This window comes from Strix aluco, chromosome 4, assembly GCF_031877795.1.
Source record: "Strix aluco isolate bStrAlu1 chromosome 4, bStrAlu1.hap1, whole genome shotgun sequence".
Taxonomy (NCBI): domain Eukaryota; kingdom Metazoa; phylum Chordata; class Aves; order Strigiformes; family Strigidae; genus Strix; species Strix aluco.
The window spans coordinates 14076470-14092746 of NC_133934.1; the positions used below are offsets into that span (position 1 = coordinate 14076470).

Genomic DNA, 16277 nt, shown 5'->3' on the forward strand with positions numbered 1-16277 from the left:
CAGTTCATTTTTTCTTCAGTCTGCTTTTGCAGTTAACTTTTTTTTCTCCTTGTTTTCCTCAGCTTGAAGCAGAAGCAGTTTTCCGTGCCATCACCATTGCCAGTCGAATAAACTGCCCGGTGTATATCACCAAGGTGATGAGCAAGAGTGCGGCTGATATCATTGCACTGGCCAGAAAGAAAGGTAAGAGACTTCCTTTTCTCTCACAAATGCTTTTTTTTTTTTTTTTTTTTTTAATAGAAGCTCAGTGGAAAGACCTGTACATCTTGACCCAAATCACAAGATACAGGGAGAGGTTACCAAAGAATGGTACATCACAGACTCCAAATATTTACAGCTGGGAAAGATGAGGGGCAATCCTTCTACATTTTCCAGTTGAGAAACTCTCCACACACTGTCCCGTTGAAGATTGTGTTGTAATTCTTCTTCATCCTGCCTTCCCTTTTAGTTTTCCCTTAGACTGCTGTATCTCTGTTCATGGGAGGGAAATATTTTATTCCTGTTATTCCTAATACCCTAATTCAGGGTATTGCCCTCTGAGGGGTGTCTTGGGCAGTGAACCTGCTGTTAGAGATGCCTGGTGTTTGCTCCTGGCCTTGCTGCTGGAGGCTGACCCTGTCAGAGGTGCACTGGGGACATCTGATGATTGACACTGCTTGCTGGGGCCATGGAGCAATCCAGGTTACAAAGCACCCAAAAGGGACTTGTGAGCCTGGAGGCAGCCGCTTTCGAAGCTGCATTTGCAAGTCAGGACTGTTCTGCTGGTTGGTGCTACAAAGCGCGTGAGCAATATGGAAAAGCCAAAGAGCAAAATATCATCTTGGTATTTGTATTCTTGGAGACTTGGAGTATGGTGCTGGGGACCATATGCTGCTATCTGCTGGTGCTGTGCCCAACCTGGGAGTAGTAAAAAGGCATCTGTCTGCTGGAGCCCATCCTCCACCTAAATGCAGTCCGAAGTGGAGCAATGTAGAGAACATGGCTGTGATTAAAACAGTACAAATTAAAACCAGATCTGAACTGTCTCCTTCTGGATTAGAAAGGGAGCTTTGTAAATATGCTGATCAAAAGCATGTGTAGCTCAGAGAGCCTCCTGATTAATTTTTTGTCATACAGACAAAGCCAGGGCTGCTTAATTTTCTAGGAGCTACACTGGCCATGTAGCAATGCATAATTGTACATGACTGCATGCAGCAAGTGGCATAATGTGCTGAAGAGAGAGTCAATTGTAATCAGTTCCTGTATATCCTTGCTTTCTCCAAGGTCCCCTTGTTTTTGGAGAGCCGATCACTGCCAGCTTGGGGACAGATGGGACACATTATTGGAGCAAAAACTGGGCCAAGGCTGCAGCTTTCGTGACTTCGCCACCTCTAAGCCCTGATCCTACCACTCCAGATCACTTAAATTCGCTCTTAGCATGGTAAGAAAGACCTTCATATTTTTTATAGGCTGACAGTCAGGCAAGTGCAAAAACCACATGGGATGAAGCATCTAGGGATCAGCTCAGTTTCATTTAGACCAATCTCATACATGAAACACCAGAGGAGGGACGTAGAAAGCGAGTGATGATTATATGCCTATGTTTAGGCTGTCAGGTGAGCAGGCATGGACTCTCCAGCTCCTGGTTAGCACGATAGAGAGAGAACTGCTGGCTATTCAGGAATTAATTCTTTTTCTTTCTGCTTTTGAAGTAATTCCTAGTTGTACAGCTGGATAGTCTTTAGCACAGGACTTCAAACTGGCTTTCTCCATGGTTCTCTGTTTTTTCCACCCAAATTGTTAATATACGATCGGATGACATTCTCACAATCCAGCATAAGCAACAGCCTGGTGGATAGACCCCCATCTGTGAAAATAGACTTATTTTTAAGCCTTGATCATATCTGGCAAGCACAGCTCCTGAAATCAGGGTTGTACCTGAATGCAGAGGTATCTAGAGTCTAGAAAACTTTCCTGTTGTAGTTTTTGTCAAAGCTGGTGCAGGGCTGTAAGCTGTGAGCACTTTTGAGAATTAGGCTCTCGTAAACTAAATTATAAGTGTTTGTAGCAGAGTTCAGTGGCTTTAGCTTCAGTGTATTGAAAACTTCTGACTTGGTAGTTTACCTTCATCTGGGATGGACCAAAATCATGTAAGTTTACTTGTGTTTAGTTCTTACAGCCTTGTTTTTACTTCTAGTTTGCCTTGTGTCTTTATACGTTCCAGGGTCTTCAAGCTGGAAGACAGCAAAGATAAGAGGTACATATAGAGAAGGTATGTCAGGCAGGAGAAAGAGGTCAGAACGGATTACAAAGGAGACTGTCAGGGACCCAGGTGGAGACAGGCTGGTGACTAGAGGCCATCACTTTACAGGATAAGGTTATGGGCTGACTGTCAGGTTGGCAGGGAGAGGGTTATCACTAGAGAGATGAAAGGAAGGTGGACAGCAGAGGGAGAAGTGTCTTTCTCATATAGAAAAGAAGACATCAGCAATGCCTTGCCAGCAACCCAGACTGTAAACCCATCCCTGAAAGTATTTTCTGCCTGTAGCCAACTGTGGGTCTTCTTTAGCTTAAGCAAAAGACCATCTGCTTTGAAATGATACAGAAATTCACAGCTGAAATCCCACCAGGACAGATTGCTAGTGCTGGAGTGAGGAACTCAACTTACCATTCAAAACCTTATTTAGTGCATGTGGTGGCACTCATCTCATCTGCTGCCTGCCCTTTCTAGGGTTTCCAGGGCTCTAGACAGAGAAGTAGAATTTGAACCCTAAAAGTGAGCCAGTGGTCTTCAGAAAACGTTTCCTCTTGAGGTTAGTTTTCCACAGGCAGTGCAAGGGTGGCTGGTAATACAGGGTCCCTGCATGTGTAATTCAGGCTTGGGCAGAGCTGCCCTTTAGGTGGATGGGCACATATGTGTGATGGGAAGCTGCCATCAATCAGTGCTACTGCTGCAGTATGCACACATCTCTCCTTGCACACGGTGGGTCAGGTTGTGCAGTCCACCAAACCCAGGTTTTAGCTCAGCCGCCCTAATGATGCTGCACGCACAGCACTATTAATGAATGAACAGTTGAGCTCTGAGTTACATGCGGTTCTGGTAAGAATATGCAGGAATTTGTTCTGTTGTGACGGTCTGATGGCAGAAATGATTTTCCATAATTGAGCTTTCTGTTCCTTAAAATAAGGACAAGGAAGACGAATTATTTTTCTGGTCTGATCCATCACTATCAGCACTGTAAAGAGTGAAGCTCATTGTGTGAGGGTAAGGCTCTTAGCCAGCACATGTGAATGCGTATCAAAATGTTTGGCTCTTTACTCTATCAGACATGGCTATATGTTTCCTAGAAGAGAGTGCCAAAATAATAGTATGTGGGTCAAAACAGATTAGCTAAAATAGTAAGAGAATTTTTAGAACTGGAATCCAAATAATGACTTTTTTTAACACTAACATCAGAAAGACAAACTGAGGAGTCACAGAAGTTTTCATTATCCTCCAAGCATGCAAAAATGGCTTTTTTTTCCTAGTGGCTTAAAATCCTAGATCTTAAATGACAGCAGCTTAGCCTGCTTTCAGTTTTAATACTTTAAACCTATACTGTGAAACTAAAAAAAAGAACTGTATATTTTATCAGTCTGTCATGCATTTGGGGGGAATTTTATGCAAGGATGATGGTAAAGACAGTCTTTCGGTTTTCTATTGCACTGTTCATTAGGAGACCAGTATTTTACGTTCATGAAAAATCCTTACAACATCTTCCTCTGCAAGTACACAGCATAGTGCTTGTGCTGTTTTCCTCAGAAAGTGTTGATTTTTCACTGAAAAGCTGGATGTATAAAAATCCAGCATGTGTCATGGGGTCGGCAGATTGGTTTTACCTCATGAGGTTTCCATCTGTGGGCCATGCAGCTGAGGTAGCTTTCATCTTCCATGGTGTACTGCTGCATTATTGCTGCTGTGATAGGCCATTTCTTCTGAACTAGAGATGTGAGATCTTGGTGCTTCATGGAAGATGTAACCTGCCATGAAAGCGTTGTTTATGGTGAAGAATAAGATGATGAGGTATTGATGTGGCATTTAAACATACACATATGTCCACTGTTAATTCCCACCACTCCCTCTTTTGGAGATGATTTCTGTGGTGATCCCTTCTTGTCTCTCAGTTTTTTAGTTGATCTGATGCTCACCACCCATTTGACAGTAGAGAATATCTAGACAGTAGCAGTGCCTGTGTTGTTAGCCAGGAGGTGTTGGACAGCTCTCAAGTGACATCCTTCAGCTTCAGAAGTCTTCTGTTGACTAGACTGGGGAGTGTGGTGCATGTCATTAAATGTCATTAAATGTCAGAGGAGAGGGAAAACGGAGTTCAGAGGAAGCAACTCCTTTTTATCGTTCAAGTGTAGGAATTAATAGCATGGTGCAAGAAGGGCAATGTAACCTCAGGGGAATGGGCAGTGATACAGGGCCTGGCTGTGACATTCATGTTTTCATGGTTGTATTCATCCGAGTGCAGAAAAGAGAGAGAGCGTAAGCCACAAGAAGCTTAGCTGACAGAAGAACAATAAAAAGGAAGAAATGGCATTGCAATCTTCTGACTTTATTGTTGTGTTAAAATAAATGAATGTTTAACTGATGGATTTGGTTTAATCCTATGAAGTAAAACCAAGCAGTCATTAATAATTGGGAATAACTAAAACATAGCTGCCTTTTCACTGTGGAATACATGGGTTTGGCTTCTGCTAAAAACTGGATGGATGGATGCATGGATGGATGGATGGATGGATGGATGTGAGCATGGTGAAGAACCAGAGAAGAGGCCAAAGGTTCTTCTCTGACTGTCAGCAATCATTAGGGCTGGCAGCCCAGAAAATTGCATTACAATTATTGATGTGTAACGCCTTTTTTCCTCTGTATTTGGCTGTTTGTTAGCTTCTGGAATCTAAATTTATAGACCAGAATCATTCAGGTGTTTCAGAGCTGGAACTTACAGAATCAGTTAAAGAAAAGGATGACAGGCTCGTGGGGACATGGCCCTTCTGGAGTGATGGAAGAGAAATCATAATGTTTTAATGTGCTTGACTCCTGTAAGCTTAATCAAGACTTAAAAATACCACCTGTTTCCTGTGGATATTGAAGAACCTGTCTTCTTTTTTGTCTTTTTTGCAAGATTCTGCGTATTGGTTACGTTCTGCCTCCTTATTCCCAAGAGCAGCTGTGATCCAATTGTCTCTGAAAAACAAAAATTTCTCTAAGCTGAAAAAAATGACTTCTTAAATAAAAGCATTATTATTTGGTAGCTCTTTTACTCCATGCCTTTTTCTGTATAAGACCTCTAAGTTTGATAAATCCAGAGCACATGTTTGATTTGCACTATGCTTCTCTTTGTTTAATTAGACTACCTGATAAAAAATTTTCCTTCCTTTTTTAGTTTCATGGTTCTGTTTTGGAAGGTCAGACAAGAAATATTTGTGTAAGCATTGCAAAAAAAATGTATCTGCAGGGGAGAAATGCAGGGAAACAAGCTTGATGATCATGACTTTGCATTGTAAAATTTGCCATTATTTTTCAACATCATTGTGAATTAATTTATCTTGAGGGTGGCAGACATTTCATACAAGCTTCCGATCATTTCCTTAATCCTGCAGTAATCCTTTGTCCTGGTTAGTGGGTTTGTGCCTGATCTTTGTCGATAAGAAGCCTGAAACCCGAGGGGGCTGTAATCTGGGTGTTCAGGGTGCCCCTGGGGGAAAGTGGAGATGTCCAATGCCATTGTTGCTCTTCAGTGATCTGTAGCCAACGTGTAAAGGCTGCTGACATGATTTACAGCCTGTGCCTCTGCTGTGTAGGCTTGAAAGGTCCATTCACAGCTAGTCTGAGAACAAGGTAACCTTGTTGATGCCTGGTCTAAACCTTTGGTGTGTTAACTCCACAGTGGGGACCTGCAGGTGACGGGAAGTGGACATTGCCCATACAGTACTGCCCAGAAAGCCATTGGAAAGGACAACTTCACTATGATTCCTGAAGGGGTCAATGGAATTGAGGAAAGAATGACTGTTGTCTGGGACAAGGCAGTAGTAAGTAATTGCTTACTTTTATGGACTAAAAAGAAATTGAGTGTTGGCTGAATAATGAAAGCCAGGAGACTCTTGGCCAATACTTAAGTGACTCTCTAATACATTTCTGAGAACTCCCTGAGAGAGCGCTGCTACGAGGTGAATTGTTTATTTCAAAAACCTTCTCCAGTTTTATAAACTCAGGGTTGTGTTTCACTTTTGACACTGCATCACTGTGGCTTCACAGACTCCACCGCTCAATTTTCCAGTTGTGTCAGGGTAGATGCTTCTCAGAGATGCAGGATCTGGAGCAGTTTAATGATTTTGAAGTGGTCCCCATATAAACGTGATGAATAGATTGTTTGAATTTGGGAAGTGTCTCATCATTTTTGAGAAATTACAAATGGATGGCAGCCGAGCCTGAGGCTAGATGATAAATGCTTTGAAGGAGAACATTGCATGTAATTCATACTGGCATATTTTGCGGTGGGGTGCCAGTATAAGTTAGCAAGTTTTTGATAGTTCCATGGATCCTGATATATAACGATATTCTTCCTCCATTGTCTGTCTTCACATAGACACCCATTCACACACACTCACACCCATTACCTTACATTTCATTGCGCTCAAATGCATATTGCAAACTGGGAAGTGGTAGTATTTGCAATGCTCTCATGAGCACTTCTCTCAGGCTGTTTAATAAGCACTATCTTCAAGGGACTGCTACTGAGATTCCAAGCACAGAAGCAGCATCAGATATCTGCCATGTAGGAGCAAAGCAGGGAAGCAAGCAAAAGGCAGCCAGCCAGTGATATTTCTCTTTTGTTACTCCCACAAAAGGAAGGAGCTGCAGCAAGGACTGCAACACACGATTTACAGGTGGTAATATTCAGTACTGCACCACTGAGTACCTTATATTTTGCAAATCTCATGTTTTACCAGGCAGGAAATAAGTGTTTATTTAATATTAAAATATTTGGCACTGTTGTTCTTCCTTGGAACATTGTTCTTGCTTATTGCCAGGGAAGACCCCAAAATATGCTACTAAGAAAGCAAAATGCTGTTGTGTACAGCTGTTATTAAGCCATCACTGACTGTATAAAAAGTTCAATTGGTGGTGACATTTCTCCAGTCAAGGACTTTATAATTGGCATTGTATTACTTAGATGTATAGGCTTGGTAGTACTAATAGTAGAATGGAGTTAATTAGCAAGAAATGTTTCTAAAAGAGTCTGAATCTTGATCTTTTATTTAATCTTGTAATACTCATATAAGTTTCTCTGTTTTAAAATTGTTAAAACATTTAAATGGAAATTACTAGGACTAGCAACAAAACACATTTAGCCGTCATCAGTGTGTAGAGAAAGGGACCTTGGATAACTGAGCAACTTGATGGTTTTATTGACTATTCTTTGGGATGCCAGGAGTAACACATTTATTTATTTATTTATTTATTTAAAACTCCCAAGTAATGTGCCTTGTATAAAGTCTTGCTTGATAAAATGTTTCATGCAACATGACCATATATGTGAACTACATGCTTTCCAATATCTCCCCAACTGTTCAGTACTCTGAATAGTAAATCCCTATTTTATAAGCGTGTTTTGCTCAAATCATGTTGTTTTTAGGCCACAGGCAAGATGGACGAGAGCCAGTTTGTAGCTGTCACCAGCACCAATGCTGCCAAAATCTTTAATCTGTATCCAAGAAAAGGCCGGATTGCTGTAGGATCGGATGCTGATGTTGTTATTTGGGACCCTGATAAGGTGAAGACTATAACTGCTAAAAGCCATAAATCGGTAAGGAGAAAAGGAAAACCAGTAAGAAAAAAGAAATGCCACCGTTGTTTTTCAACTGTTGATCTAATTCATGTGAGCACCAAATACATGGGATATAGACGAGTGGGGTAACTGCCTACTCCTATTCTGAAATGAGTAAAAGTTTCAGGAGATGAAAGTATTGTAATCTTGCATTGGAAGCACTGGCATCAGGAAGGATTTATTTTCTTTCTGCATATTGCACCATTTTTTGCATGCTGTGGCAGATTTGAGGTTAATAAAACTGTGATGATAAATTTCAAACCAACTCACTTTTTTTTGCTTACCTGAAAAGCGCCTGATATTATAAATTGCATGATTAAATCAACAATATTCTAAACTATGAGAGAGGATTAAATATTTTGATAATACCCCTCTGATCAGCTTCATGGCTGGGATTTTCTATTTAATTCAAAAGCTTTGCTGCATACTTCTCTGCCCTTAGTGCAGAGTACCAGTGACTCACAGTCACTTCAGTTTTGACTGTGACAGGTTTTATCTTCTGTGTTGTCTATCTAAAAGTTGTTATCTTATTGTTCAGTGCTTTGGTCTTTTATATTGGGGAATTCTTCCAAAAGTTTTATTGTAAACCCGGTAATGTGGTTTATATTTAAAAGGCAAAAACCTTTAGAAACCTTTAGAAAGTAAGTTTAGGTGATTCAGTTTCTCTGTCTTGGGATATCTCTGTATTTTCAAGAAAGTAATAATCACCTGCCCTTTGACAGTCATTCCCATTTAGATTCAGGCTCTCCTAGTCCTTTCTGGGCTTTTTCAGACAGAAATACATGTGGTGGCCCCTTTCAAGTTCCCTTACACAGTCACAGCAGATGCATGGTGGGACTACGTCCTCTGGGTATCCAGCAGCTGAGTCAGTTTTCCTTCTTATTAAGGCTATTGTACCTCTAGAGGCTCTGGTTAAATATGGCAAGTCCTCAGAAACAAATGAGATAAAGCCCTGATGAAAAGTGAGAAATGGAAAGGAAAAGTCAGATCTAGGAAAGTCTGATCGGAGACATTCTTTAAAATCATTTCACGTCAAAATGCATTCCTTTTCCTTCAGACAAAACAATTTTATACACCTCTTAATGGCAGTTTTCTAAAACTATGACTGCAAATTTAGATAATGAGTTACTAACTGAAAGAGATCTTGTACTGAACTTGTAGTGAGTATGTTGGTTGATCCTCAGGCCATTGAATACAACATCTTTGAAGGAATGGAGTGCCATGGTGCCCCACTCGTGGTCATAAGCCAAGGGAAGATTGTGTTTGAAGATGGAAATCTGCATGTAAATAAGGGAATGGGCCGCTTCATCCCTCGCAAACCTTTCCCTGAATATCTTTACCAGCGCATCAAAATCAGGAATAAGGTAATATGTTGGATAGTGTTTAATGTTCTTTCTAGCCATACCCTCTTGGAACCGTAGTAGCACATGGTTTTTATTATTACTGTACTAATACGAGACCATATCAGGTGGACTATATATGACTTGTTCAAAAAACGACCACAAAACTGGTTCCTGTGCAAGTGTGAACTGATGGAACTTAATTAACACTGTGAACTTCAGTGGGTAGAGTATATAATTGCCAGTTGAACATAATTGCCTTATGTCCAGTTGTGCAGGCTTTTGAAGGGAAGTGGAATAGTGATAGAATTTACTTTTAGTTAAAATTCAGGAAAAAGACAAAGTTTCTTTGGGGTGAGGGTTATCCAGAAGAAAAACAGCATTTTAAATTGTTACTGAGCTTTGCATACTGAACTGCCACACTGCAGAGAAGAAAAGCATGTAAGCTAGAGATACTCATATTTGGCATCTCTGAACTGTTGTTGGTGCATTTGCTGAGCTGAGTATTAGCAGCATTCACAACTTAGAAAACTTTTCTCTTACAGTTAGTAAAAAGCTTGGGAAATGGCCAAGATTAAGACTGGGTCACTTCTGCTTTTGAATTATATCAGCACTCCTCTGTTGAAAACGAATTGGCTTGACACTAGTTCGGGGTTATTTGGAAGTTGCTTCTGCCACTGAGCAAGAAAGTTACTGTGTGAGAACAGGTAACAAGACAAATTGACTAAAACTCATCTTTTCTTCAGCCAAGCATATATCGTAGCCTGTGAGGGTGGCAGCTGAAATTAAGTCTACAAGCAGGTTGATAGTTTTTATCTTTCATCATTTGTTATACAAATTCTGGCAACTGTGGGATACAGAAGGTCTGCACTTCTAATGAGATAAGGCACTGTAAAAATCAAGTGCACATGCAGAAGTTCTGCAAACTACCAATCAGTATTGCACTTCTTTTACGTTATCCACTTAGATGACATGGGCCTTCTCTTCACACTTGCGTCTCAAGGGTTTAGCACATGGGAGTGCTATATAAGTTAGTGACAAGGTCATTTAAATACTGAAAACAACACTTTAAAAACAAATATTGGAGAGTGGTGTCTTATACCAGCAGTTTGCACAAAAGTAACTGGGCTACATAACCCGTGTCTTGCAAGTGGGCCTGGATTTTGGGAAAGACCTTTGATACTAGGAAAGGTCTGCAAAAGGCGAAGAAAGGGACTGATATTTTTGCTCTTGCAGCTCCCTCTGCTGCCTGCCGAGAGGAAGGGAGATCAGATTCATGTCCATGTTTCTTTTTCCACTGTTGAATTTTATCAGTTGGAAATATTTAGAAAAACCCAATGATGGTCACATCAGCCACCATATGAATATGTCAGAGAACAAAGGAGTATAGAAAAAACATATCAAACAAGGGGCTGCAAAGCTGTAACTGCCACAGGATAGCAGTATAAATTTATCCCTGGAGCAAGGATGGCAGTATAAATTCCTGCCTTTGTGGGTCCCTGGAAGATAAATTCATTGCTGTGATTGGCAGCTGCTCTCTTTTGGGCATTATTTTTGGCTCAGTGTGTGAGACAGTGGCTCTTCTGAGCCTGATGTCCCCATTACCAAAAGCAAGGAAAATGCATTGATTTCTGTAAGAGCTGGATCAAAGCTCCATGAATAATATCCTTCCTATATGGTATTTTAATTTCACTGTTAACCTGTTGGGGAAATGACTCTGAAACAGTAATCTTGTAAGTGACAGATTTCTGATCTTTTTGATGAGCTTTGGATTCTGCAATTCAATGGCTTCAGGCTCTTTCTGAAAATTGGAACTGCTTTTAAAAAATATTATTTCCTAGTTTCCTGTGATTTCAAGGTCAGTGAAGCTGTTTTGATTGTCTTTTCTCATATTCCTTATAGGAACTGTACAGGGATAAAACCTAGAGACCTCAAACTGAAATCAAAGCTCAAATGACAGATACTCTATTGACAAATAATGAAAGATGGGTCCCATGCCACAGTCTAGCCTATAATTGCTTTTCTAGTGGATGACAAGAAGTGGAAAATTTTGAAATTTTAATTTAAAAATTGCCACCACTTTTCAGTGAGTTCTAATCAAGATAATGAGATATCTGAAGGGGAGAAGCAGAGAAAATACTGCAACCAGTATAGTGGGTATAAGTCTTGCAACAACTGAAGTGGGATTCAGCAGCTGCTGAATAGCCTCTGAATGGAGAGAGAAGTCATGGTGACTGATCTTACTTAAAATAAACATCTTAGGTCAGACCTGTTCTTTTGAATCCCATTTCTCCCCATTGACTGTGAAGGAAGCCTCATAAGGATCTCTCTCATAATTTTTATATATATATATAAAAATGGAGGGAGGAAGCTTTATAATTTTCTTCTTATATAAAGCAAACTGTAGCTTTGATGAGAGTATAGATGTGATTTTACTTCAGCTAATGCAGAATATAGCTCTGAGCTCAGTGGTCTCTTCATATAGGCAGGAGTATCATTAGGGAGCGTTATCGGAGCAATTAGTGTCTGGATATTTATTCTTCTCTTGATCTAGGTGGGAGGACTGCAGGGAGTCTCCAGAGGAATGTATGATGGGCCTGTGTATGAAATCCCAGCTACGCCAAAATATGCAACTCCTGCACCCTCAACTAAATCTTCCCCTGCGAAAAACCAGCCCCCACCAATCAGAAACCTCCATCAATCCAATTTTAGCTTATCAGGTAAGTCAGCCTGACTCATCAGAAATGTTTTAAAGCCATGAGTATGGATTATTGGTGCTAAATTTCAATTATAATTACTTCTTTAATCAAATATGAAAGGATACTCACATACATGCGTATACTTACATGTATATATGTACATATATATATACACATATATTCATGTATATACATGTTTTTATACATTTTTTCCCTATGAACATTTTAAAAATTGCCAAATATTCATGTTTGCAATCTAAAACGTTTCTCTGCATGCAGTCTTTTAATATTATTTCCCTGCCCATTACAGTTAGCTGAGGTCTCTGGTTGATGTGACTGAGGCCCCTTGGTGATACGTACAGCTGATGGGACTTGGGTCTGGTGCAACCCATGTGGCTCAGACAGCTCAGATTTCTTTCTCACTGCATCACCAGAAACTGCTAGACATGGAAAGCTCAACTGTCCTTGCTCATGGTTGGCAAACCATGTGCAGAAGCATTCATATGCAGATTAGAGTATTTCTTGTCCTCTTTGCTTTTGGTGTCCAAAACATTTTCCATGGTACATAAGAAACAGACTGGAAAATCATCCTTTGGGGTTGTTAGAAATAATTCTTGTCATCTGAAGACAATTATAAGTGTGTCAAATCCTTATCCTTCAGAAGTCTACAGCCCAATTGGTAAATAAGGGTCTCCTTATGATGTTATGAAAGTCACTGGATTTTCTCCCCTGTGGGAGCCTATGGTGGAGTTTTCCTTCCTGACAGATCCTGTCTTTAGAAACTAAATGAAATTTCTGGAAGAAAGCCCAAGGAGAGCAGATATTTTAAAATCCCTTCTAGTGACTAGAAGCATATTTTTGCCCATACACGTGGGGCCATGGTGAGCATATGCAGATTCATAAAGCTATATAAAGCAAAAACAGTGCTTAGAAATTTGACCTCTTAATAAAAATAACCAGTAAGTGGGATTTTCATAAGCATTGAAGCTGTGGTTTCACAGTCCACTGCTGGATCTGATACTAGCAAGGCATCTAGTGGTATGAATTTGATCCAAATCAGGCAAATGCATATTACTGTGTTCTTATAAAATGAAGCAGAACCAGAGACTACGATAGCATTTGAAATGATCCTATGCTTTTGTGGTAGTCTTGCATTGCCTTTAGGAAGCTGAGCGTGATCAGACAATATTAGCCTGGCAGAAAGCTTGCTGTCACCTTTAGCTCAACCTTTCAACATTTTAAAATGCAGTTTGAAGTGGGTGTGAGTTTACATCAGCTTAGTGCTCCTTTCCTCATGGATTTATGATATCTGACATCAGATTTACTGTACTGTTGACCCTCAACTCAGCAGGGACAGGTATTCTAAATCAATGAGGCGGGTTTGAAAAATCCTCTCTGCACATATATGTTTTGGGGTTTTTTTTGTAATTATAACAGTAATACTTTCTGTCAGGATCTGATCTTGCAAAGGGAACCCGGTCTGTAGGCTGTCATCCCTGCACAGGCTCTTCTTCAAGTCAGTGGAAAACAATTCCCCATGTAGGATGAACATCAATCTGATCCCAAACCTTTAATCCTACACTTCTCATTGAGGGCAACTGGAGCTAGGCACAGAAATGTGCCTTGAAGGTCTGTTTAGCACTTCAGTCAGGGGTTTGGCTCAAGAGACATCAGCTGATGGTGGTGTGAGGGAAGCATAGCTGGAACTAGCCAGGTAAAATCTTGCTGCTGAAGGTTTATTCCTTTTCGTAGCTTTGTTTCCTAATTTTCTGTTGTTGCAGGAGCTCAAATAGACGACAACAACCCACGCCGTACTGGCCACCGTATCGTGGCACCTCCTGGTGGTCGCTCTAATATTACCAGTCTTGGCTGAAAAATGATGATGGACAGAAACACAAGGATGAAGGATCATGGGAATAATGTCCGTTCCCTTCAATATCTGTGTTATCGAACCCACAGTTTTATTTGGTACTAATGGAAATAAAAAACGAAATGTCTTTTTTTTTTTTTGTATAGGAAGAGGTGATAATAGTGTGGTGTGTTTGCTTGGAACTACTTGCCTCACAATTGTGCTTTCATGCCATAGTCACCTTAAAGCATGGTGCTTCCATTGCCCCTTTAGTGACTACAGGTTTTAGCTTCGTCTCGTAACTGAATGATGGTTCCTTTGCACCCTTTCGCTGTATTAGAGTAGTTAATGCATGTTACTGAGTTATTTATGCAAGTTGCATTCTGTGAGTGAGTCCCTTTAGAACACATTGCCAACAATTGACTAGACACAATGCCAAGATTAATGTCTGTATTTGAGAAACACCACCAAAAACACTTATGAAGGAAGAAAATGGCCATCTTGAAAGTATGCAGTAGAGTAGTATAGGCAGCTTCTGTTTCATCTTTAATTTATTATAAACCCAAGAAGCACTTCTCTCAGACACAGAAAATCATCGGGACACGTAATGACAAATGGTCTCTGTAGCACCTGTCTGTTCCCACTCAGTACGTTCCAAGTCTGTGTCCTTCTTGTTTCCATTTTAGACAGAGCCATAATTTACACATACCAATGCCATTGCCACCCCTGCAGGGATTTCTCCACCTGGGCAGTAGTGCTCTCCTTCTGCATGAGATTTTTGGTACTTACAGATAATCCAAGTTGCCGTCGGATTTTTAAAGTTTTTTGTACAAAGTTTTTCCTTTGTAATCACATGCATTTTTACTTACTCTACCGTATCAAGATCTACTAGTTGTGGTTCAATTTCTGAATTCAAAGCTTGTGAAATAAAGGAGATTAATTGATGGGTAAGCGTCTTCCTCTGCTTTCCAATGCTGTTACTCAATCGTTGAAAATTTAGAATTTAGAAACTCAAGAGAAATTGTCTTTTAGGTTAACATCATGTGAAAGAATGAACATCCTTAAATCACAAGGTGTATTAAATGTCTAGATGTCTGCATATGCATACTACAGCGTGCCATAATCTGTCTTAATTAAATAGAGCTCACAGTAAAAATGTACTTACTATTGACATTGCAGCTGTCTCAGTTTTGGCCAGATGAGACTTAAATTAGCTTTCTTCCAAGACCTTCAAGTCTGCATCTGATCTGCTTGAAATGGTAATTGACTGCCATCATCTTCACCTGTTGTACAGAACCAGTATGCAGTGCTTCAGTTTGACCTAAGCTATATGTGACTTAATACTGGTTTTCTCTGCTGACTGAACCAGGACAGTGTTTAGGCATGGCATGAACAAGACATGCTGCAGGTAAGGTGAGGAAAGTGGACTTCAATTCTCACTTTCTATGAGAGTAAAGGAAATTCTTTCTTCTTGACTTTCTGACTCTTTCACAAACTATGTAAAGAAACCTTTTCCATCACTTTTTACTTAGCTGATTGTGTTGCAGATGTTGTAGGAGGTGGCAGCTACGGTGGAGGGTGGGGTGCTATGAAATTAAACAGGTCAGCAAAACACCTTCCCTTGGCCATGTGCCACTTCACCCTTGTCTATACCACAAAGGTGCCCCAGGAAAAGCCTGGCAGCAGCATGGTGCCAGTGGAATGGTTTTAACTATCTGTGACGGCTGATCACTTAGCACCCATCCATCCTTTCCACGCAGCAGTAAATGGTGTTGGCACAGGGCATGCAGTGCACGCCAGGTGCATGTGGGACATACAAGTTTTGGAAAGTAGCCTACCTGAAGCCTGTCCTCTTACTCTGAAGCCAATATGCTATCACCTCCAGCTTGCCTGGGAAAGGAACCACTACCCTGGAAAACTCCCATTTTGGTCAGCTTGGTCTGAAAACTTGGCAGCAGAGCTGGTCTGAATAGCCAGCTTTTCTTTTTGCTTTGGCTTTAGTCTGAACCAGTGAAGAAATACTGCAACTCAGCCTGCAGTGATCTGAATTGGTCACTCCCAAAAAAAGAGAAAAATAAAGCTTTTAATGAACCTTCTGCTAAGGATTCATGTTTCCTATTGCCTGAAGAGTGTCCTCATCACTAAGCTTGCTCACTTGGTGAGGTGATTCAGTTACTTAGTGATGAAGTAAAATAACGCTAGCAGAGAAGCCTGGGGACAACCTGTCCTCGAATAACCCACAGCCTAGCAGATAAAGCAATCCCAAAATGCCAAGTCTCCATCTCCAACCCATATGCGAAGTCTCCATATTCCACCCCATTTGCTGAGTGTTGAGAGAGCCAGCAACAGTTCTGCTAATCTAGCCCCGACAATAGAAATAAAGGTGGTTTGTGAAACTATGCGGCAAATTTGACGTAGTGTGAAAATTTGGAACTGCTGGTTACAATTTCCTTAGTGGTTTTCTTGCATGTGTTTGTGCAAGTAGCAATAGTTGGTCACCTCCAAGTTAAATTTCTAATTGATCTATGAGGCTTGC

General features: G+C 40.6%; 1 protein-coding gene across 2 annotated transcripts in view; it reads left to right on the forward strand.

The window, feature by feature from the left end:
* CRMP1 (collapsin response mediator protein 1) overlaps positions 1-14692 on the forward strand; it is a 52479-nt gene extending 37787 nt beyond the window's left edge. For both annotated transcript variants that reach the window (XM_074822104.1, XM_074822105.1), the window contains exons 8-14: positions 63-183; positions 1264-1420; positions 5913-6054; positions 7662-7832; positions 9038-9217; positions 11748-11913; positions 13674-14692. In XM_074822104.1, coding sequence (XP_074678205.1) covers positions 63-183; positions 1264-1420; positions 5913-6054; positions 7662-7832; positions 9038-9217; positions 11748-11913; positions 13674-13765 — 1029 coding nt within the window. In that variant the 3' untranslated portion in view covers positions 13766-14692. The remainder of the gene's footprint in view (positions 1-62; positions 184-1263; positions 1421-5912; positions 6055-7661; positions 7833-9037; positions 9218-11747; positions 11914-13673) is intronic.
* The last annotated feature ends 1585 nt before the right edge of the window (positions 14693-16277 follow it).